The 23362-nt window shown below is 43.2% G+C and overlaps 1 protein-coding gene across 3 annotated transcripts in view; it reads left to right on the top strand.

Annotated features, from left to right (window-relative positions):
* Positions 1 to 23362, top strand: part of LOC126457943 (uncharacterized) — a 113450-nt gene that overhangs the window by 1632 nt on the left and 88456 nt on the right. For all 3 annotated transcript variants that reach the window (XM_050094671.1, XM_050094672.1, XM_050094670.1), the window contains exons 2-3: positions 5959 to 6103; positions 10609 to 10639. In XM_050094671.1, the coding sequence (XP_049950628.1) occupies positions 5959 to 6103; positions 10609 to 10639 (176 nt within the window). The remainder of the gene's footprint in view (positions 1 to 5958; positions 6104 to 10608; positions 10640 to 23362) is intronic.

The raw sequence follows: 23362 nt of genomic DNA, 5'->3' as shown, positions 1-23362 counted from the left end.
GAAGGTCATATAAAATGGAAAATGGATACAACAGTAACTGGAGTGTTATCCATCCATCGTCCATTGGATAAATATCCGGTTACTGTAGGGTCCATTTTCCATTTTATATTCCTTTATATCGAGCTACTTTTACACAGGCAGATGATTCCCCGAAAGGGTGAAAACGCGTCACTGATATTAAATAAATTTCTAACCAAGACTGTTTTTCTTCTGAAGTAATTCTAAACTGGTAGCAATAGCACCCTGCCGCAATGGAATGGAGTAATTTTTATAGCACAAATGTACTTAGTTTTTATTTGGCCGCGCGGTGTATCCGCGTGGTCTGGGGTGCCTTGTCACGGTCCGCCCGGCTCCGCCCGTCATAGGTTCGAGTCCTCCCTCGGGCATACGTGTGTGTGTCGTCCTTAGCGTAAGTTAGATTAGATTGAGTAGTGGGTAAGCTTATGGACCGATGACTTCTGCAGTTTGGTCCCATAAGACCTTATCACAAATTTCCAAAAATTTCTTAATTGCACAGAGTCTTTAGTCTTTAGAAAGAAAGAATCATAACGTGAAACTTAATAGCACAGAGTCTTTAGTCTTTAGAAAGAAAGAATCATAACGTGAACTAGAGGAGTTAGTAATAAAAGTCTGAGTCCCTGATGTTAAAGCTCGTCCACTGATAAGCTCAAAAACTTTGTGATATTAAATATATGTTTAATTCTTAGGATTTGATTCCATCGGCATCTGTCAACGTTCATCAGCTGTTATTTCGTGATTGCTTAATAACCTAACTATAAATTCCGAACAAAATAAATTACAGTAGGACAGTCATACTTAATGTACTTTTAGCCCTTCACAGACCATACCGTGTAACTTAGCTATTACAAGATCTAATATGGAAAAATTAATCATTTTTCCGTCAGCTACTGGCTCTTAGAGCGTGCTGTAGTATAACGAACAGTAAAAAGACAGTGGAAAACCACAGTGAAAAGAAGGAACAGATCTAATGAAAATTCTAGAAGAAACATTATACCTACCAATTTGTACAAATGTGTTTAGCGCGTCGCATCCTAATTACCGCTATTGCTAAAAATATTGACCCTGATCATCAAAAACGTGGAACCTCGTGTTATGGGTTGCTGAACGGAACTCAGGATTCATGAATCCACAAACTGGCTTCACTGTTCCCGCTACTGTATTGTTATAGGTCAAGTAATTTCAGCAAAATGAGCCAGCTGTGGTTATAGGTGGTAAATGCTCTGTTACTGAAATACATCGATAACAACTTATCGTTTACGAGTATAACGCGATTTAATTGTAAGCTAATAAGCCAGTAGCATGCCAGTGATCGAAATAATGTCAAATTAAAATATATTAAATTAAAACAGTAGAAAATGTGTACTAACATTTTGTCTGTTGAGTTCCAAAATGTCTCATATCATTTAACAAATTAATTTTCTACGTTCCCGTTTCCGCTTTTATGCTTCGTACAACTGTACAGAGGTAGCCATTTCTCTGTTCAAATCCTCGTTCTGTGAATGAAGCAGACAGACACCTAGATACAGGGTACTTCAAAAAGAATGACCTGATTTCAAAACTCCATATTTATTGATAAGAACATACTACAAACCAGGGATGGATTGGAAAATACTAACGAAATTTTAACGTTTAAGCTATGCTATTACAAATTCTCTATTTATCCACCAGCAGCAGTACGAACGACATCTAGACAATAGCTAAATTCGTCATAAACTTTACGCTATGTATACGCTTTACAAAAGTTACGGCGGCTATAATTCTGTTCTTGACGTCTTCTATGTCGCGACATAAAGGAGAGATAAACACACTTTCCCTCACACATCTCCACAAGAAAAAATCGCATGGGGTCATGTGTGACGATCTTGGAAGCCAAGAATGCAGGGCAGTATCTCTGGGTCCTGCGCGCCGTATCCAGCGTTGAGCTATCTTCAAAAGTTGGAGAATGGGCTTTTTTTTGCACAACTTCAGGAGAACTCCGATCACTTCAATTTTTGCCTTGACGTATTCAGCGAAACTAAATCTCGATTGTCATCCTGGGGAAAGGAACAAAATGAACGTGAATGCAGATTTTTATTCTCGTGGCACCTGACTTAAAGAAGGTACAGAACAAAAGATAATAAAAGACAGAACGGATCGATAATGAGATTTGATATTCGTAAAGCAATTTACGGGAAGAGTGTTCACTCTTTTCTGTGACCGCTTGTTATTGCTTTGTTGGGTCACATGGCTAGTGACGTGGGCTATGGCCGAAGTTAGAGACGGCGTTAGTGCATTTAAGCCGAGGGTGCTACTTCTCCTTTTGGTCTTGCTCCATCAGATGAGATACGGGACCGGAAAACATTCGTGATGATGGCGGCATGAATAGTTCGCCACGTCATCGAAATTCTCGATTGTGTTAAGGAAAACTTGGCGAGCAGAACACTCATATAGACCACCTTCTCACAAACTGTTCTTATGGACACTGAGCGCAATTCTGGCACTGTTTAACATTGTAAATTTTTTGTATGTTGTACTTTATTAGCAATAGTTCATAGCATTCAAACACTTTAATCGAGTTTCACACGAATTTATTGGTAGAGTTTGTAGTGATGAGTATTGACGACCAGAAGAAAAAGGCATTGGTTCTTGTAACGTGTAGCTAAATTCTCTAAAGTACTATTTAAGTGGTTGAATACTACCTATTATTCCTCACCGGAACTAATTTGTAGAGTAGGTGAGCGCTCAGGTCTGGATACTTGTCAGGTGCTGGAGTCCAGATATTAATCTCCACGCCACTGTCGTCCGAAATTAGAACGGTGGGTGCGAGCATCTTCCTGCTGAGACCTCAGGTCCAAAATGTTAGGCAGTCATTTCTAAGGAAGACTATGCCTCTCGTTATTACGCTGAATGTTAAGATCGTGGTCTTGAAGATAGATCTGACGTTCCACAATATTTAGCATTCAAGTACACTATCCGAAACAGCAGATCACTGTTACAGCATTCTGACGGAAAACCATCACACACCAAAAAATAATTAATGTAGAGTAATGAAATTTCGAGGAGACATTTGTCTAAGTAACGTAGTTAAGTAATTAACATTGCAAGATCAAAGGGTAATGTAAGCGCGAGATAAGCAACTGCAGATGTGAAATGTTGGTGCATTAATAACCGGTGAAACACCAGAATGTTGAATGCAGGCATGCAAACGTGCAATCACAGTGTTATACAGGTGCCGCACGTCAGATTGAGGGACGGAGTTCCCTGTCTGTTGCACTTGGTCATTCAGTACAGGAACGGTTAATGCTGTTCGTAGATGGCTCCGGAGTTGTCGTCCGATGATGGCCCATATGTGCTCGACTGGAGACAGATGTGTTGATCCAGCAGGTCAAGACAACCTGTCGACACACTGCAGAGCATGGTGGGTTACGACAGCTGTGATATCCTGCTGGAAAACCTCCCCTGGAATGGTGTTCATGGATGGCAGTCGAATCACCAGACTAACGTACAGATCTGAAGTCTGTGCGCGTGGGATAACCAAGAGAGTTCTCCTGTTGTCATGTGAAATCGCACCCCAGACCATAGCGTTAGGTGTAGGTCGTGTTTCAGGCACGCAAACAGGTTGGTTTCAGGTTCTCAATTGGTCTCTTTCCAACCAACGCACGGCATAAAAAAGACCTCCAGACCTCCACCTTGCCCTCTAGTGAGTTCCCACTTGACACTACTGAAGTCACAAATGGCGTTGGATTGGGTTCAGCGGAATGCACGCTACAGGGCGTCTGGCTCGGAGCTATCCTTGAAGTAACCGAATTGTAACAGTTCGTTGTGTCTCTGTGGTTCTAACTGCTGCTCGAATTGCTGCTGCAGAAGCAGTACCATGCCCCAGAGCCCTACGCCGAACACGATGGTCTTGCCTCTCGATAGTGCTACATGGCCGTACGGAGAGCGGTGTTCTTGCCACGGTACATTCTCGTGACCACCGCTGCCGCCTATTATGTACGGTGACTGAATTCCTGCCAAGACTTTCTGCATTATCGCGGAAGAAACATCCAGTTTCTCGTAGACCTTTTACACGACCTTTTACACGACCTATTTCAAATTTTGGGATGCTGGTAATAGCGTCTTTGTCGCCTTAAAGGCCTTGACTGACATCAACTCACCTCGTCCAGTTTCAAAGGTAAGTATTACTTAAGACTGTTGCAAAGTGTCTTTAAAGCAAACCTAATTAGCATTCCCGTAGTGGCGCTACTAGCGCCGCTCTTATGCTGCTGGCACGAAATGTGAACGGACATCATCTTTCAATTGTATAAACACGCCGACCAACTTTCATTTGTATCGCGCAACCCCCTTATTGATGTTGCGATTCTTTTTCCGTCAGTTTATATGATCAGTTAGTAGTGCTTACTCCGCCAGCAGCATCTCCGATAGCGGAGATCTGCATTCAAACAGCTATGGCAACTACACACATCAAAAAAGTTTAGCATCGCTCCAGTTTCCATAACTCCTGAAGATAGACATTGACTGTGGACAGTGTATCACAGACACAGTGCCTTTGACTGTTCAGCGATGTCACTAAACTCGTCCAAAGATGTAAACTACCATGCATGAGCAGCGCCTATTAGGCGGAGGGGTCCGCCAGCTGATCAGTTCCAGTCATTCCACCAGGAAGAAGGTACACGGCTCGTGTTGTCTGTGGATCAACTATGCCTAGACGGTCAATACCACGGTTCGATCACGTCCGCATTGTTACTTTGTGCCAGGAACGGTTCTAATCAAAGGAACTGTCCAGGCCTCTCGGAGTGAACCAAAGCGATGTTGTTCGGACATGGAGGGGATACAGAGAGACAGGAACTGTCGATGGCATGCCTCGCTCAGGCCGCTCAAGGGCTACTACTGCAGTGGATCACCGCTACCTGAGGATTATGGCTCGGAGGAACCCAGAAAGCAACGCCACCATGTTAAATAATACTCAAACTGAGCGCAATAGGCAGCATGATGCGCAACTTCACTCCCGACGTCCATGGCGAGGTCCATTTTTGCAACCATGACACCATGCAGCGCGTTACAGATGCGCCCAACAACATGCCGAATGAACAGCTCAGGATTGGCATCACGTTCTCTTCCGTCGATGAGTGACGCATATGCCTTCAACCAGGCAATCGTCGTTTGGAGGCAATCCGGTCAGGCCGAACGCGGTCCTGCGAGTGCAGCAAGGTCGAGGTTCCCTGATGTTTTGGGATGGTGTTATCTGGGGCTGACGTACGCTGCTAGTGGTCATGGAAGGCGTCGTAGTGGCATACGATACGTGAATACCATCCTCTGATTGATAGTGCAACCATATCGACAGCATATTGGCGAGGCATTCGTCTTAATGGACGACAATTCGCGCCCCCATCATGCACATCTTGTGACTGACTTCCTTCAGGATAACGATATCGCTCGACCAGGGTGGCCAGCATGTTCTCCAGACATGAACCCTACGGAATATGCCTGGGGTATATCGAAAAGGGCAGTTTATGGACGACGTGACCCACCAAGCATTCTGAGTGTTCTACGCCGAATCGCCGTTGAGGAGTGGGACAATCTGGACCAGCAGTGCCTTGATGAACTTGTGGGTAGTATGCCACGATGAATACAGGCATGTGTCAATGCAAGAGGATGTGCTACTGGGTATTAGAGGTACCGGCGTGTACAGCAATCTCGACCACCACCTCTGAAGGTCTCGCTGTATGGTGGTAAAACAAGCAATGTGGTTTTCATGAGCAATAAAAAGGACGGAAATAATGTTCATTTTGATCTCTGTTTCAAAATTCTGTACATGTTCTGGAACTGTCGGAACAGACGTGATGCAAAACTTATTTAGATGTGTGTACTTACCGATGTAAATACATACTTAGTAAGGATTGAGTACATTTTGAATTGTCAAAACGATGTAGTGCAGCGGACTTTCGTTGTGTCCAGGAAAACCGCTGGTATCCGGTGGATGTCTTGGCTTCCTCTGCTGGTAGCGATTTCTCTGCCTCTTGCTGAAGGACGCCTCGACTGCACGTGCCACGTCCGGGCTCAGAAGCGCAGCGTGGTCCACATCAGTTGCCCTAGCTTGCAGGTGAGTCCGTGTTACGTTCTGCTCACATTGACACCTGACAGTGTGCTGCACTCAGGTAATACGACAAAACGGGAATCTCGACTGAAATCACACACGACACACTGTTGTGGTGCCACGTCCTTGGAAATGCTTTGTTTTTTTGCTTGTCCAAATTAATTTCGCTATTGAATAGACAAGGGTCATGTCTGTTTTCAGAGCTGGAATTAGTGGAAGAGGAATAGGTATAAACGTTAATATTTGCGAAACAAATAGGAGAATTTTGATGGACAAATGTTTTCCACACCCGCTAGTAATTAAGCAATGCATGTGGGAAGTTGAAGGTATTTATAGAACTGGGAAGGTATGTACCTTTCGCAGGCAGCGGACTGCCAGTTATCGCCAGACCGCGTCCCACAGTTCCAAAGCCTAAACTGGTAATAAGTAAAAATAAATTATTTGCTATCCAGCGCAAAGATTTAACGCGATACAAATTAGTGTTTAAAGTCCTTCACTGCAACCAAATCACACGGGATGGCAATTAAGTATCAATGGAAGTATTGACACAGTGATCCGTGTAGACTAACGTAAAAGTTACTGGAGCCCTCTTATACACGGTAACGCAACTGGCACACTTTTGAAATTACTTCGGTCTTATATATAAAATGCTGTAAAAGTTACTGAACCGTTTTATTGTAAGGTAACATTACTTCGGGAGGTTCGTAAATAGAAGCTTCGAAAACACAGTCCACTACAATGAGATTTCTTCCTGGAATATCCTAAGCGAGTAAAGTTAAAATGAGGGACGTAAACGTACGGGGCGATACAAATATACACTATTTAGTACAAAAAACGGGTGTTGAATTCGATACAATGACCGTCTGACTGCTTCTTTAAAGGGACGTTTCCCTGTGGACACTGAAACAGCAAGGAAATAATGAGTACTTTAACAGGCTGTTTAGACTATCCCTTTAATTAGGATGATAAGGCCCACATACGACACGGTCCTTATGGCTGAAAGTAAACAAAATTACTCTTGAATAAAATGTACAAGTATTTTCCAACGCAGGTTCAAATGGCTCTAAGCACTATGGGACTTAACAACTGAGGTCATCAGTCTCCTAGATTTAGAACTACTTAAATCGCATTCTAACCTGCGACCGTAGCAGCAGCGCGGTTCCGGACTGAAGCGCCTAGAACCGCTCGGTCACACCGGCCGGCTTCCAACGCAAGATATGTGATCAATCATAGTGGCCGAAACAAAGAAGGAATTAGAACGAGACTAACTTCAGTGGTATAAAATATCAGTACGGAATGGAAGAAGGATGTCCTGAAACTATATGAGAAGAGAAAAAGGTTTTACAAGAGTGAAAATGTATCTTGGGAAATTCGGAGGGAAACAAGCCGGGAGAATTTTATAGGTGGTGCTACAGAAGATAGTTGAGAGCCATTTGAGATATGCAAATATAGTTCACGGGAGCTGAGTCCTGTTCGAAACTTTTCTCCAAAATTAGTAAGTACTTTCATTAACAGCACATACGAAGAAAACTTTGTAAGAGAGATCAGGGGCGGGTTCTTTATTTCGTGACCTAGTTGGTTGAACAAGGAAAACAATAGTAAGCAAGTCTTGAGGTTGTAACAAAGAGCATTTACTGAAAGACGACGATGAATTCCTTTTCCCCTACCCACGCAATAATTTATCAGCACATATAGGACCAATGGGCTGACACTGTAAAGAAGTAGTTGAGAACACGGTAAACTTTTGCGCCATCGTTGTCCACGAATTTCACGCTTTACAAAATGAAACAAGGGCACCAAAATGAAACAAGGGCACCAAACAGAACGTCTGCAGAGACTTCGATAAGATATTTCCTTGAAGCGACACCGCTGAATTCAAAACACCTAAAAATGATTAAGTAAGCGGTAATTCGCTAGGTATAGAGTGGGGCTCGTCTAAGGTGAGGTTAAGGCGGAGAGTGACGGAAGGGGAAGTAGTGGGCAGCTGGCAGAGGTAGAGCGGTTGGAAAAAGTATGATTTGGAGACGAGGCAGGGAAGGATAAAACACTGAGTTTAGCGTGCCGTCGACATCGGGACCAGTAGAGACGGAGGAGATAGGGCCAGAGGAGGAGAAAACAGGTAGCATGTAGAAATGAAAACATTGCAGGACCTCTACGTGCTTTACCATCACCATCGTTCATCGTGTTGTTAGCTCATATTCAGCGGTCAGTATCTTGAAAACACCAGCAATGATCTTTCTGAGAAGCCATATTTGCTTCAATACTTGACGCAGCTAGAATCCCAAAATCTACTTACGTTGACCGTTTTCCTCCTGAGGCATTTCACTAAAAATACATATCCACGCAGATTAAAACTGTGTGCCGGACCAAGACTCGAACTCGGGACCTTTGCCTTTCGCGGGCAAGTGCTCTAGCAACTGAGCTACCCAAGCACGACTCACGCCCCGTCCTCACAGCTTTGCTTCTGCCAGTACCTCGTCTCCTACCTTCCAAACTTCACAGAAGCTCTCATGCGAACCTTGCAGAACTGGCACTCCTGAAAGAAAGGATATCGTGGAGACATGGCTCCAAATCTGCCAGGAAGTTTCGTATCAGCGTACACTCTGCTGCAGAGTGAAAATCTCATTCTGGAAACATCCCCCAGGCTGTGGCTAAGCCATGTCTCCGCTATATCCTTTCTTTCAGGAGTGCTAGTTCTGCAAGGTTCGCAGGAGGGCTTCTGTAAAGTTTGGAAGGTAGGAGACGAGGTACTGGCACAAGTAAAGGTGTGAGAACGGGGTATGAGTCGTGCTTGGGGAGCTGAGTTGGTAGAGCACTTGCCCGAGAAGGGCAAAGGTCCCGAGTTCTAGTCTCGGTCCGGCACACAGTTTTAACCTGCCAGGAAGTTTCATATCAGCGCACACTCCGCTGCAGTGTGAAAATCTCATTCTTTATGTATCCATCCTGCAACATACACTATAGCTCTGGATTAAACATCGACCCTGAACTCCCACCTAATTTAAAACCCAACAACAAAGGTTGCAATGTTTGATTCTCCCCGTCACTAATGATCGATTCTAAACCACATCCGGACGAAGAGACGATAAGATGTAACGTGGAGAATTGTTGACTGCACGCTCTTATAGGTGGTCTGATAGGCTTTGTATGAAGGGACACGGAGTGATTCGATCTGGCTGTGAAATTTAAATACTAACCTGTAAATTCGTTGTGTACATAACTTACTTGTATATGTTCTGCTACTACATAGGATAATATTGACAAACAGATAGCATCCCTGCTTCTCCCACATTGCTTTCAGCTACACCTAACGTAATATCGGAATGTCGGGAGGTCTGAGGAGGACTTAGAGCTGCAACGTGTGGAGGAAGAAAATACACGACGACTCTGAGAAACGTAAGGAGGTTCATTTCGAAGTATAAAAATGTAACACATAAAACAAATTATTCCAAAAATACAACTACAGTATTTAGTCATCCGTAGGTGAAAAATTAGGTAAGAAGAATTGAAAGAAAACAGCCCTCGGTCACTATTTTTAACGAATTAACCGTGTTTCAACACTGCTAGGAGTGTCTTCCTCAGAATTTAAATCAAAGAATGGTCTATATTCTATAACATGGTCACAGAATTATGACTAAAAACGTATGATTCTGTGACCATCTTATAGAATATACACCATTCATTGATTTAAATTCTGAGGAAGACACTCCTTGCAGTGTTGAAGCCCGGTTAATTCGTTAAAAATAGTGACCAATGGCTGTTTTTCTTTCAGTTGTAACTATTCACGGTCTCTGAGCGTGCAGCCATGTACAAAATTTTGAAATTAGGTAAGGTTTCCTCTGTACGCTGTACGCCATACAGGGCTGACTTTTCACGCTCCAGGGAATACTCATTGTAATATATTGACCTCCAATTACTGTCTCTTTTCATTCTAAATGTTTATCTGCACGGTACAATAAAATGCCAGAAACTTTGACACCCACTGGTGTTTCTCCAGTGGTACAGTTATTGTCACTGTAGTCGTCTTTTAAAGCTTACAGGAGTATAAATACTTTTTTCGTGTGTATTTTATAAGTGAGTCTCGTTAATGATTCCAGGCTGAACAATTAAACTACGTGGTATATAATTAAGGTGGAAGTGCGTAGATGTTCTTTGTCGACACTTATGTTTCTGTCAGGAGCATTCCCCAATCCACAGCGAAATATTATACGCAGGAATTGACGCAAATACGTATCATTTTGCACGTCGTTCAGTTGAAGCAGAAACAGTAGCATTTAGGTGCAAGTCAAGACTAGTATTACATTATCTAATTTACGCGGTCTACGATCTAGCATTTAACAAACATTGGCACTTCTCTTTGAGAACATGCACATGATAAATCTATTTTTATAAGACCTAGAAACTACCATTAATTTAGATCGTTTTCCATCCTGAAAGAATGTATATTGCATAACCTCAATGTTTTATTATGAAGAAGTGTGCTGCATTTACAATCGTTTTGTCTTTTTTTTCAGAATGGGAGTGCAGCCGACAACTGCGTGACAGGTACTACTGAATAAGTGAAGTATTAAAATTAGAGCGCAGAGTCACAGTAAATATAGCGCTTCTTAGAAGACTGGTGATTGTTTCATAATGTGAGATGCCTCGTGACTGGAGTCCAAAACCACCTCTCCTCGGCAATACTCTTTCAATAAAATCACCCGAATACTCGTCAAGGACTGAGAGACGCATCTGAGTATTAGTCCCTATCCATTTCTTGCCAACTAGAAGCAGGTTATTCAAGACGGTGAGGAAGCAAAGTCCTTGAGAGTGTACAGTCTTCCCATTGGCCCAGCAAACAGTAAGAAATGCCTGAAATTAGAAGTCTGAGTTACATGAAAAGTTCAGGTGTTCCGATACCACCTCACGGATGCCAGAATGAGATTTTCACTCTGAAACGGAGTGTGTGCTGATATGAAACTTCCTGGCAGATTAAAACTGTGTGCCCGACCGAGACTCGAACTCGGGACCTTTGCCTTTCGCGGGCAAGTGCTCTACCATCTGAGCTACCGAAGCACGACTAACGCCCGGTTCTCACGGCTTTACTTTTGCCAGTACCTCGTCACCTACCTTCCAAACTTTACAGAAGCTCTCCTGCGAACCTTGCAGAACTAGCACTCCTGAAAGAATGGATTCTGCGGAGACAAGGCTTAGCCACAGCCTGGGGGATGTTTCCAGAATGAGATTTTCACTCTGCAGCGGAGTGTGCGCTGATATGAAACTTCCTGGCAGATTAAAACTGTGTACCCGACCGAGACTCGAACTCGGGACCTTTGTCTTTTGCGGGCAAGTATTCTACATTTTTTTTTTTTTTTTTTTTTTTTTGTCGCCTTCCTCCCCTTCAACCCATCCTTGCGCTCGCCAATTTCTGCCTTCTCGGTCTGGCTTTTTTGCCATTAAAAGAACGTTTAACACAAAGGATGGTTCCTCTGCATCAAGAAAAGAAAACGTGTTGTCACTGCAGTGGAAAGTTCACGGTGCGTTGCTGCATAACTGTTATTTTAATCTTGTTTTGTTGTTTTTTGTTAACTTTTTTACTATACAAAGGAATATTTTAATTCTTTGTTTCCACTGTTCTTTGCGTGAGACATCTCGGCTTTTTGACGGCACTCAACGCTCGTCTCCTCGAGGGTTGCCTATTATGGTATACCCCAAGCATATAGCTTGGTCTCGTTTCTTTTTCCCCGTTTGTATGTGATCTCCTATGTCGGCAGTTGTCTTCTCTTAGCACCTGAGTACCCAATTGGCGGACACCACACACTGCTTGTGATGTGGGAAAAAAAGGAAACACTGCCATCAACGTTATTAACAGTCGGACGCAGTTCATACATCTACTTCGTCGTTCCTTGTTCGTTTTTTTTTTTTCATCGTCTTTGTCGTTCATAGTGTCGTTATTCTCAATGCTGGTATATAGTTCGCGAACTTTTGTCTGTATTTGTCATCCTTCATCAGCATTTGTGCTTGTGTGGCTAGATGTACTCTGTAGCCCTGGTAAGATGGCGCATCTTCGGCTTGAATTAGGTAATGCAGAGTATGTCCTGTCAGCCATGTCCAGCCATCAGGTTGCAACACCGATGTGATGGAGATTGTCTGTGTAGCTGTCCTGCAGATAGAGGCAAGGTTCAGTCTGCACCATTCCCAGATAAATTTATTTTCTCCGCAGACACATCTGTGTTGCAAGTTGTCTATGAGGGCACACTCCCTACATCTGTCAGTTGCCGACAATAGTATTCTGTGTAATTTTTCTTTCGTAGGTATTGTATCATTAACTACTTTATACCACGTTGATCTGATATTTGTTCCGAGCACTTTGTTGTGGATGTTCTTCCAGATTTGAGCCCAATCCCGTAGGGGATATTTCGTTTCCATGCAGTTTACTCTTCCACTAGTATTCATTATCCGGTATAGTTGGGCAGTTGTAAGGTCCTGTAGTGGTGCGCTCAGTTTCGCTCAGAGGTAACTAACTTCGAGCAGAAATATCCTGATGTGGTTGGCTTTGTGATGGGTTTCCCCCACGATTATCGGTATTGCCATATTAGTAGGTGTATACATCCGTAGGGCCATATGGAGCACGCTGTCTTGGTAGTCTTGAATCAGCTGAATAGTTCTCCGTATAACCAGAGCCTTGCACTTAATTTCAACATCTATTAGCCCTAGGCCACCTTTCTGTGGTGGGAGTGTAATAACATTAATTCCCACTTTGAACATTTCGCCCCTCCAAATATACCAACCAATAGCCGTCAAAATGGTTCAAATGGCTCTGAGCACTATGGGACTTAACAACTATGGTCATCAGTCCCCGAGAACTTAGAACTACTTAAACCTAACTAACCTAAGGACAACACACAACACCCAGTCATCAAAAAAATCCCTGACCCCACCGGGAATCGAACCCGGGAACCAGGGCGTGGGAAGCGAGAACGCTACCGCACGGCCACGAGCTGTGGACAATTGCCGTCATTATTTGCTTGTAAATGCTGTTACCACAGGGTTTGTCTGCCCTACATACCATATTTTTGGAAGTATCATTTTATTGATAAACTGTACTCTTTGTATGAGGTCCTGTTCTCTGCCTTTATTTTGCTGGAGACAACCTCTCGTCATAGACAGAAGCTCTTGCCAGTTGTCCGTAGTAGTTTTCAGAGGGCAGCGACTCATTCGTATCCCCAACAGCTTGATCCTCTCGTGTACTACATATGGACAGTTGTCATCGATTCTAAACCTTCTGCCGATCGGCATTAGTTTAGTCTTTCGATAGTTGAGCTTTGAGCATGAGGCTCGTTCATACTCCCGTACACTATTAGTGACTTCTTGCAGGTCTCGCTCCGAACGTACGATGACACTTACGTCATCCACGTATGCCACACATTTTACAGTCGTCGAATACAGTGTTAAGCCCTCAAGAGTATAGTTCAGCAAACGGACAAGTGGTTCAATGGCAATGATAAAAAGAGGCATTGACATGGGGCACCCTTGTCGAACAGATCGCTCAATAGTTATTTGCTGGGAGAGTTGCCCATTGATGACGATCCTAGAGCAAGCAGAGGTGTACATATTTTTGACCATCGTAATAAAACCGTCACCAAAACCTAAATGGTTCATAATTTGAAAAAGGTAGCTGTGCAAGATCCTGTCAACGGCTTTGCATTGATCTAGAGCTAAAATTGCAGCCTCCGGTTGGGTAATAGCACTAATGGAGATGATCTCCCTATATTCTGCGAGACGTTTAAAGATCGTTCGACCAGGGACGGCTGCTGTCTGGCTATCATGTATGATTTTATGTAAAACATGTTTAATTCTCGCTGCTAGAACGCGGGCCACAATTTTGCAATCGGTGTTGAGGAGGGAAATAGGACGAAATTTATTGACATCATCTGGTGGGTATTCTTTGGGGACGAGTACAATTAGACTATCACTGAATCCTGCTGGTAGTTGCCGATCCGCATTAATTTCATTACATATGTTCAGAAAGCTATGTTCGAGTAAGTAACAGAATTGTTTGTAGAATTCGATGGGTAGTTCATCTTCCCCGGGCGATTTATTACCCGGAGCCTTCTTCAAAGCATCCCGAAGTTCTTCCTCAGTGACATCACTTAGTAATAGTTGTCTGTGTGGTGTCACCGCCAGACACCACACTTGCTAGGTGGTAGCTTTAAATCGGCCGCGGTCCGTTAGTACATGTCGGACCCGCGTGTCGCCACTGTCAGTAATTGCAGACCGAGCGCCGCCACACGGCAGGTCTAGAGAGACGTACTGGCACTCGCCCCACTTGTACGGACGACTTAGCTAGCGATGCAACACTGACGAAGCCTCGTTTATTTGCAGAGAAGATAGTTAGAATAGCCTTCAGCTAAGTCAATGGCTACGACCTAGCAAGGCGCCATAGCAATTGATAGTTATCGTATGAAACATATCAGTCTGTCCGTCTCGTCGAGGGTCGCTGTAAGGCAGTTTTTCATGGTCGTAATTGCCTCGTCATTCGTGGGCTCTGACATGTACAGCCGTCGGTAATAGTCGGTTATATATTCCTTTATCTTATTCTGGGTTGTGGTGACACTGCCATCTTCTGTTTTTAACCTGTGAATCAATTTCTGTCTTGCGCGGCGTTTCTCTTTCACAAGATGGAAGGAGGATGGGCTTTCGTCATAGGCACTCTTACCATCGCGAGAACGTATTTTAATTCCTTCCAGTTGTCTTCGTTTCAATAGTGTGAGCTTCGCCTTAATCCTTTTGATCTGAACAAAGTTCTCCTGTGTGACATGAGGAGCAGAATACAGCTCACGGAGACATCGAAAATAAAATTCGAAAAGCTCTTTCTGCTGCCGGCTCCTTTCATAGCTCTAACCTTTCAAGCAACTAATAAGTTTGGGCTTTGCGCAGCGGCACCACCACAGCGTGACCGACGGGAAAGTTTGTTTGCGCCGTGAGCAGAGATCCCATACTTCCTGCACCCGTTCTCTTAAACCTTGATCATTGAGTATTGAAACATTCAGCTTCCAGCCTGCTCTGCCAAGGTACGTTCTCTGCCGTACCATTCGGATTGTACAGTGATATGCCTCGTGGTCGGAGAAGTACAACGGCCGCGTCTCCGTTGCAGAGATCTTGTCCCGCAGGCGTTTTCCTACATAAATTCTGTCTATTCGGCTGGCAGTTTGAGCGGTAAAATACGTAAAACACTATCGGTCCCCGTTCAGGATTTCCCAGGTGTCTTCTAAGTCCATCAGTCGAACAGTTTCGGCAAGTGTCGCACAACCATTGAAATTCGGCCATTCGTATTTAAGCTTTAAAACTCAATTAAAATCCCCGCCGACGATCACGTCCTCCTCATTCCTCCGTAAAAGATACTATAAGTCAGTAGCGTAAAAATGTGCTCTGGCGGCTCTATTTTGACTCCCCGAGGGAGCATAGATGTTTATCACTCGAACTCCATTAATAAGGCACGAGATTACTCTGCCAGACTCTAGTCTTTCCACGTCCGAGACAATAATACCCTCTTTGAATAATATAGCTGTGCCTGAGGAGCTATCTGGGATGGTATTTGTCAGTACGTCATATCCAGCAAAGTCAGGTAGGAAATGGTGAGCCACCTCTTGCAGCATAGCGATGTCTGCATCACAGCTATACAAATAATCGCGGAGACTGTGTATCTTCTGCTCTGAAGCTATTTTGTTTATGTTTACAGTGACTATCTTATGGTCCTCAAAAGGAGGCATGAAGTTCTCTATGTTAAAAGTCACTGACCAGTCAGAACAAGCATGATGTCGATGAGGAACTTAATACGTATCCGAATCATCATCTTTCCTCAGATTCGTTGAAAGCTGTCGTGTCACAAGTAATTCCGCTCTCCCGGCTGGCATAGCCTCCTTTGGTGGCTCAGACGAAGTCAGTCCTCGATCCACCGACATATCCTCGATATCATCAGCCCAGCTGCCCGCATTTGACATGTCCATCTTCTGATCTGAGCCCTTTCCCGTTGGACACTGTTCTTTTCGCCCCTCTCTCAGAAGCTGCTGAGAGACCCGATCCTCGTCTGTTGCAACGTGATTTCCAACCCCAGAGTTCGGCGTGGTCACTGTTATCGCCTGGCCGTGGCCACTCGATTGCTTCGCATCTGTCCTGCCAAGAGTTGCGTCCGTTAATTCGCGGGCAATTTGCGCACCTTTCTCGCGCAGCAGTGGAGCTGTTTTCTCAGCATCCCTGTGAGCGATCCGTCGCTTTTTGTGTTTTTTAGGAGAAACGTCAGCCCTTTCATTTGCCACAGTCACTGAGGAAGAGCTGCAGATTGGTAATCCGGTGTTGTCGTCGCTTCCCATTGCTTTAGAATCCGCTCCTTTGTCGGTGCGTGGATCATTCTCAACATCTTGTGTTTTCTCGTCAACCTGGGCGCTAACCAAACACGTAGCCTCCGGATCGTTCAGTTTCATGGTCACGTCGGGGGTGGAGTCAGCGTTGCCCTCTGGGGTGGCAGTCTCCATTGGTGTCTGGTCAGCTTTGGTGGTGTTGACAGTTGTGTCCACGTGAGTGACCTACGTCGCTGCCATGGTCGAACGGATTGCTGCCACATAAGTTAGAGGCATTGATGACGTCTTGTTACTAGGAACACTTTCGCCCGGTGGCAACTGTGTCACTCGTCTCTGTACGCACTGTGCGCGAACATGATCAGTTTCGCCACACCCACAGCAAGTGCGAGGCTGTCCATCGTATATAACAATGGCCCTGTATCCACAGATCGTAATATATGATGGAATGTGTTTCTCCAGTTCTATTTTCACTTGCCGAACACCGTTCAAGAGAGGAACTTTGAAGGACATCCACTTTTCCGCAATATTGCTGATAACCGTGCCATAATTTTTCAAAAATGCATTTATTTCTTCTGCAGGAACTTCAAAAGGTAGTTCGAAATTTCTAACTGTGCGGACCCTAAATCCTGCACGAGATACCTGAACTTACCATCGCTGTGCGCGCCCGCGTGCGCTCATCGTGGCCCCCTTAGGCCAAAATACTCTGAAGGTATCCCTGAACAACCATCCGAGCGAGGCGGCGCAGTGTTTAGCACACTGGACTCGCACTTGGGAGGACGACGCTTCAAACCCGCGTTCGGCCATCCTAATTTAGGTTTTCCGTGATTTTCCTATATCGTTTCAGGCAAATGTCGGGATGGTTCCTCTGAAAGTGCACGGCCTACTTCCTTCTCCATCCTTCTCTAATCCTATGGGACTGAAGACCTCACTCTTTGGCCCACTCCCTCAAAACAACCAACAACCAACTGAACAACCACTGAAAGTTCGTCGGTGTCTTACTGATTCGCCCCACAATATTTTTTTTCTCAGACCATGTTTTTTAAACATTAGAATTTGGTGACAGTAGTCAATATTTGATTTACATGAACTACTTTTCTACATAGTCTTCATCAGGTTCTATGGCCTTACACCAGCGTAAGACCGTATATTCCCAGTGGGTAAAAGTTCTTGTTCTGAATGTGTAGCCATGTTTTCTCTGCATGAATTACGATCTCATCATCTTCAAAGTATGTCCCTTAAGTGGTCCAGACAGACAGAAATTCGAAGACGCCAGATCTCGGTTATAGGGTGGATTAGGCAAGATTGACAGACCCAATTTGGCAGTGTGTTCCCAGGTTCTGAGACTTGTATGCGAGTGTGTATTGTCGTGTTGGATCAAAATTTCCTTTGTATTCTTGTTCAGACCCAACACGTCAAAAACAGTTCATTGTTCAGAGTCTTCACATATCCCTCTCAATTAATGGTTGAACTTTTTGGCAACGCATCTGCGATAATGACTCCATCGCCATTCCAAAACACTTGTCATCGTGACTTGCCACCAGAGGGAGCTGCCTTGACTTTCTTCTTTTATGGTGATTGCGGTGGTGTCACTCTAGTGAGTGCCTTTTTGTTTCCTACTCAAAGTGATGCACCCAGGACTCGACACCGGTAACTATCCGTCACAGAGAAAGCATTCCTTTGGCTTCAAACTGCTCCAATATTTCACGTTAAATGTCTTTTCACTAAATCCTGTGGCATGATGTCTCTGCACTCCCGGACTCTTTAACTCTCTTGAGCCGCCGTCCAACAGTACTCTTATCAACTACATAATTACTATACATTGTACACAAACATTTATCAGTGTTCACCACGATTTCTTTAGCCGGAACCTACAATTCAATAGCACGTCGTTGACTGTACGCATGTGTTGCCTATATACAATTTTGACACTTCGTTTCGACTTTATCATCTGTCGGAATTGTTCGAAAGTTCCCACATGTCCACCAGAAACATCAAATCTGAAACACTTAAAATGACTCTTTCCTAGATACATTAAACACTGTAAAAAATTGCGGCATTATTTATTGAACGACCCTTGATTGTATATACAGTGTGAACATTAATAAAACTGACAAATTGCAGGGGCGGGTTCATGACTGGGAATAGAGGACCAAAGGTACTACGATCACGTGTCTGGAAATGCCTCGTTTCCATGGTAGATGGCGCTGACAAATGACAGTTCTTTTGACTACGTGCCGTGTGTTCCTTGTGTGTTGCATTGTGCGTGATACACATAGCATACTGTAAGCAGCAGAATGGTCCGGTATTCACGTCGGGGACAAGCCGAGATGGTGTTTGTGTACGGCCAGGCAGATGGAAACGGTCGAGAGGCTATATCAAAACAAGTACCCTCACAGACTAACCACATCACTCAACATTTCAAGCTTTTTTTGGGCGTTTGTGTAATCATGGGGCCTTTCGGACAGGCAAATGTGCAGGAAGGCGGCGGACAGTGCGTGCACCAGATTCGGAGAACTGGATTGTGCACGATATTGAGACGAACCCTAATTAAGCTCCAGGCAAGTGTTCGCCAACGTAGTGTCGGCCAAAGTACGATTACGTGTATCCTGCTTGACAACCGATACTACCCCTACCACCTGCAATCCCATGGAGGCCACTTTGGACATCTGTTGTTATGTGTATGCGATGCAGCTCTGTACTGTGACCCGAGACGACATAATGTTGCATGCACACCGTCCATTTCCGGTCACACGTTCATAGGACCTTTTTCCTTAATTTCCAATCAGGAATTCGTCCCTGCAATTTGTCGATTCTATTGATGTTCACCATGTAAAGACCGTTTCGAAGTCTTTGCATCAAACGTCTAGGGATGATGGATCACATCGTGCAGAACAACTTTTGTTAGACACAAAATGTTCACCGACACTTGCCGGCAACGCTAGGTGCCCTTTTGTATTAGTTATGCCCCTGAGAAATGGCAAGGCGTAGACACACTACTGCTTACGTTTGCAGGTGTATTGCAAGTCATCCGCTCTGCGTGAAAGGGGCTGGGGCGAGCACAATTGAAGTCTCAGACGCTTCTAAAGTACCTTTCTCTTTTAGAAACAATAATTATTATTATTATTTTGATGTTTAAAATTATTCTACCAATGTACTGCAGTAGGTCGTAAGCAGCATATCTAGTTAGAAGACCCTGCTTTTTCGGTGAAATCTCGTCGTCCCTGAGCTGACGAATAAGTAAGGACGCATAGCGTTGTCAAGAAGAGTCAGTACATTCATTACAGTAGCACTTGATGAAAGACACTTCATACCAGTAATTTCAACTGTTTGTCCTACTCCAATTGATGCGGGGCAAAGAGAATGTGATTACCTATATATTTCAGATCATGCCCTTTGGCTAATTCTCGTGACACCGACCCAACAAATACGATGGCGGTCATCTCAGATTACCATCACCTACATTTATCAAAATAAGTTAGGTGAAAATAACAAGCCTTATAAATACTTCAGGATTCCTTTCATGTTTTGTATGGATTCTACTTACCTTTTACCGTGTAGCGCGTCGTGTCATATTTTGTTCGATGTCTACTCCTGTACTTGCCTGACTAGGTTTCCAGTAATATACAAGAGTCTGCTTGCTTTATAAGCGATTTTCGTCATTGCCCATAGAAATGAACAATCACTTATCGGTGATTCTAGGTATTTAAGTTAGAAGTAAATTGCCGATCTCCTTCGAAACATGTCTCTCTGGAACATTTCCCGACACGTCTTGCTGTCATTAGCACCTTTACAAATTCCGCATAATTATACCAGTGTTTTACTTCTTAATACCAGTTCGAATTTCGGGATACGCTCATAGTCAAAAGTCGGGCGTGAAAAATGTTTACGACTAACAGCGTATGTGCGATTCACATGGTATGTATACTCAGTAATTAGTACTCTAGGAGTAAAATGAAAGGAAATAACTAAATACAGCCCACATGACCATGAGCCGATCACCACAGTTCGGAACGGAAGTGGTGGTCAGACCATGCCGAAATGGCGAACAGAATACACATTCCAGCATGTTTCCTTGGATGTCCTCTTCCTAAGCGCTTTTGCAGGCAGGTGCACAGACCTGAATTTTCTTGTTCTTCTGGAGTCTGCCTATCGGTCGTATATCTTTCATGCTGTTGATCCATAAAACTTGCGTAATACTTCTGGCTCATGCAACGTTGGTCGTACCATTCCCAACACTGTCTTTACCGTATTTAGGGGCGGGCCATAAGGTCTATCTCTCAACCTTTGAATTGTGTTCCATTTTTGGTGTGAAGTAATGAATTCGCACCTCACTCACAATACGAAATTAGTGCAAGATATCAGTTGGAATATATTTGAAAATCTACAAATTTCGATGATATTGGTTTGTCCATTTTCTTTCGCACATCTTTTATAAACTGGAGAACCCTTACGGTCTCTTACTCACTACAACTTACACACACACAAAAAAAACACACATACACACACACACACACAGTTCCAATCTCCCAGTCGGACGAGGATATTCGGTAAGGTTCCCTTGGTCTTAAGGTGAATGGCAGAACTGAAAAATCCTTCCAAACATTCCAATCTAGCATTCTCTCCGCCTCTTTGCCAACCCGCTGTGATATATGGTTGTAGAGAACGAAGTTCTACAACAGCTCATCTTGCTGTCATGAGTTGGTAATGAGATATAAAAATGACGTTGATCGGCGTGGAAATTTGTCTCGTATTTTGCGTCTGCGGCTGTAGTTTTGAAACATCATTCACATGGTTCATACTCGACACATGAATGTTGACGTCTGAATTTAGTACCTCTTTCTTAACTGTTGGAAAGGAAAGGGCTAATTACTTATGAACATTTATTTAACAAACTTTCCATTGGAAACAAACCGTCCAGATCAAAGAACTTCGTTAACTTATTTCTTTTGGTCTGCTATCAGTCACATAATGTATAAATTGAAAATTTTCGCTATGTATTTAATTAAAATAAAATAAATAATGTAACTTATGACAGTAAAAATACGAACTAAGTTGTTCATACCTGTATCAGTAGCTACTCTTGAGGGATATGGCCAAATTTAATTGTGACCAACAACTCAAAATGTTAAAGTCCTCTTGGGTACAGATATCTTAGGTTAATGGTGCTGAAAATATGAATAATAATCCACTAAGTGAACACAAATAATCTGACTGCTGCTAGCAATACAAAAATATTTATCCGTAAAAGTCAACTGAGTGACATTTAGTCAGTATGGCCACAGTTAATTAAAGATTTTTGTAATGGTGTAATATTCCACTTCAACCCTCAAAATAAAATGTACTTATAAAATTCATATAAAGAAAATTACTCCATTGATCAATTTGGCATATTGTGCAACAATTGCCGATATAACAAGAACTAAATTCGTGGCTGTCTCTATGTGTGGTTGACAGTTTTTCTTCTTGCCTTCATGTTACTTATTTTGTTAACTTGAATTTGAAATGGAGACAGAGAAAGTAAATAAAGAATCAGTTGGAACACAGAATATCGTGGTAAGTCAAGATTGCTAAAAATAAAAAAAATAAGTAAAAACGTTTTATTGCATGACTAATTTCAGCAGAGCTATGCTGTCATCATCGGATCTGAAAGATGATGTAGAGAAATTGATAGGAAAAATAATTCGTAATCATTATATCGTATACAGTATCGTATGTATTAGAAGAAGAATGGGTAGCTTTGAGAAATGAAATAGTGAAGGCAGCAGAGGATCGAGCTGGTTAAAAGACGGAAGCTAGTAGAAATCCTTGGATAACAGAAGATATATTGAATTTAATTGATGAAAGGAGAAAATATAAAAATGCAGTACATGAACCAGGCAAAAAGAAATACAAACGTCTCAAAAATGAGATCGATAGGAAGTGCAAAATGGCTAAGCAGGGATGGCTGGAGGACAAATGAAAGGATGCAGAGGCATATATCACTAGAGGTAAGATAGATACTGCCTCAGAAAATTTAAAGAGACCATTGGACGAAAGAGAACCACCTGTGTGAATATCAAGAGCTCAGATGGAACCCCAGTTCTAAGGAAAGAAGGGAAAACAGAAAGGTGGAAGGAGTATATAGACGGTCTATACAATGGCGATGTACTTGAGGACAATATTATGGAAATGGAAGAGGATGTATATGAAGATAAAATGGGAGAAATGATACAGCGTGAAGAGTTTGACAGGGCACTGAAAGACCTAATTCGAAACAAGGCCACGGCAGTAGACAACATTCCATTACAAATACTGATAGCCTTGGGAGAGCCAGCCCTGACAAAACTCTACCGTCTGTCGAGCAAGATGTATGAGACAGGCGAAATAGCCTAAGACTTCAAGGAGAATATAATAATTCCAACCACAAAGAAAGCAGGTGTTGAGAGATGTGAAAATTACCGAACTATCAGTTTAATAAGTCACGGCTGCAAAATACTGACAAGAATTCCTTAGAAATGAATGGAAAAACTGGTAGAAGCCGACCACGGGGAAGATCAGTTTGGATTCCGTAGAAATGTTGGAACACATGAAGCAATACTGTCTCTACAACTTGTCTTAGAAGATAGATGAAAGGCAAACCTACGTTTCTAGCGTTTGTAGACTTAGAGAAAGCTTTGGACAATGTTGACTGGGACACGCTCTTTCAAATTCTGAAGATGGCAGGGGTAAAATACAGGGAGCAAAAGGCTATTTACATTTGCACAGAAACAATATGGCAGTTATAAGAGTCGAGGGACATGAAAGGGAAGCAATTGTTGGGAAGGGACCTAGACAGGGTTATCCCTGATGTTATTCAGTCTGTATATTGAGCAAACAGTAAAGGAAACAAAAGAAAAATTCGGAGTAGGAATTAAAATCCATGGAGACGAAATAAAAACTTTGAGGTTCG

This window comes from Schistocerca serialis, chromosome 2 (assembly GCF_023864345.2).
Source record: "Schistocerca serialis cubense isolate TAMUIC-IGC-003099 chromosome 2, iqSchSeri2.2, whole genome shotgun sequence".
In the NCBI taxonomy this organism is placed as follows: Eukaryota; Metazoa; Arthropoda; class Insecta; order Orthoptera; family Acrididae; genus Schistocerca; species Schistocerca serialis.
The sequence above is the reverse complement of the archived record's forward strand: the minus strand, read 5'-3'. Positions and strand labels throughout refer to the sequence as shown.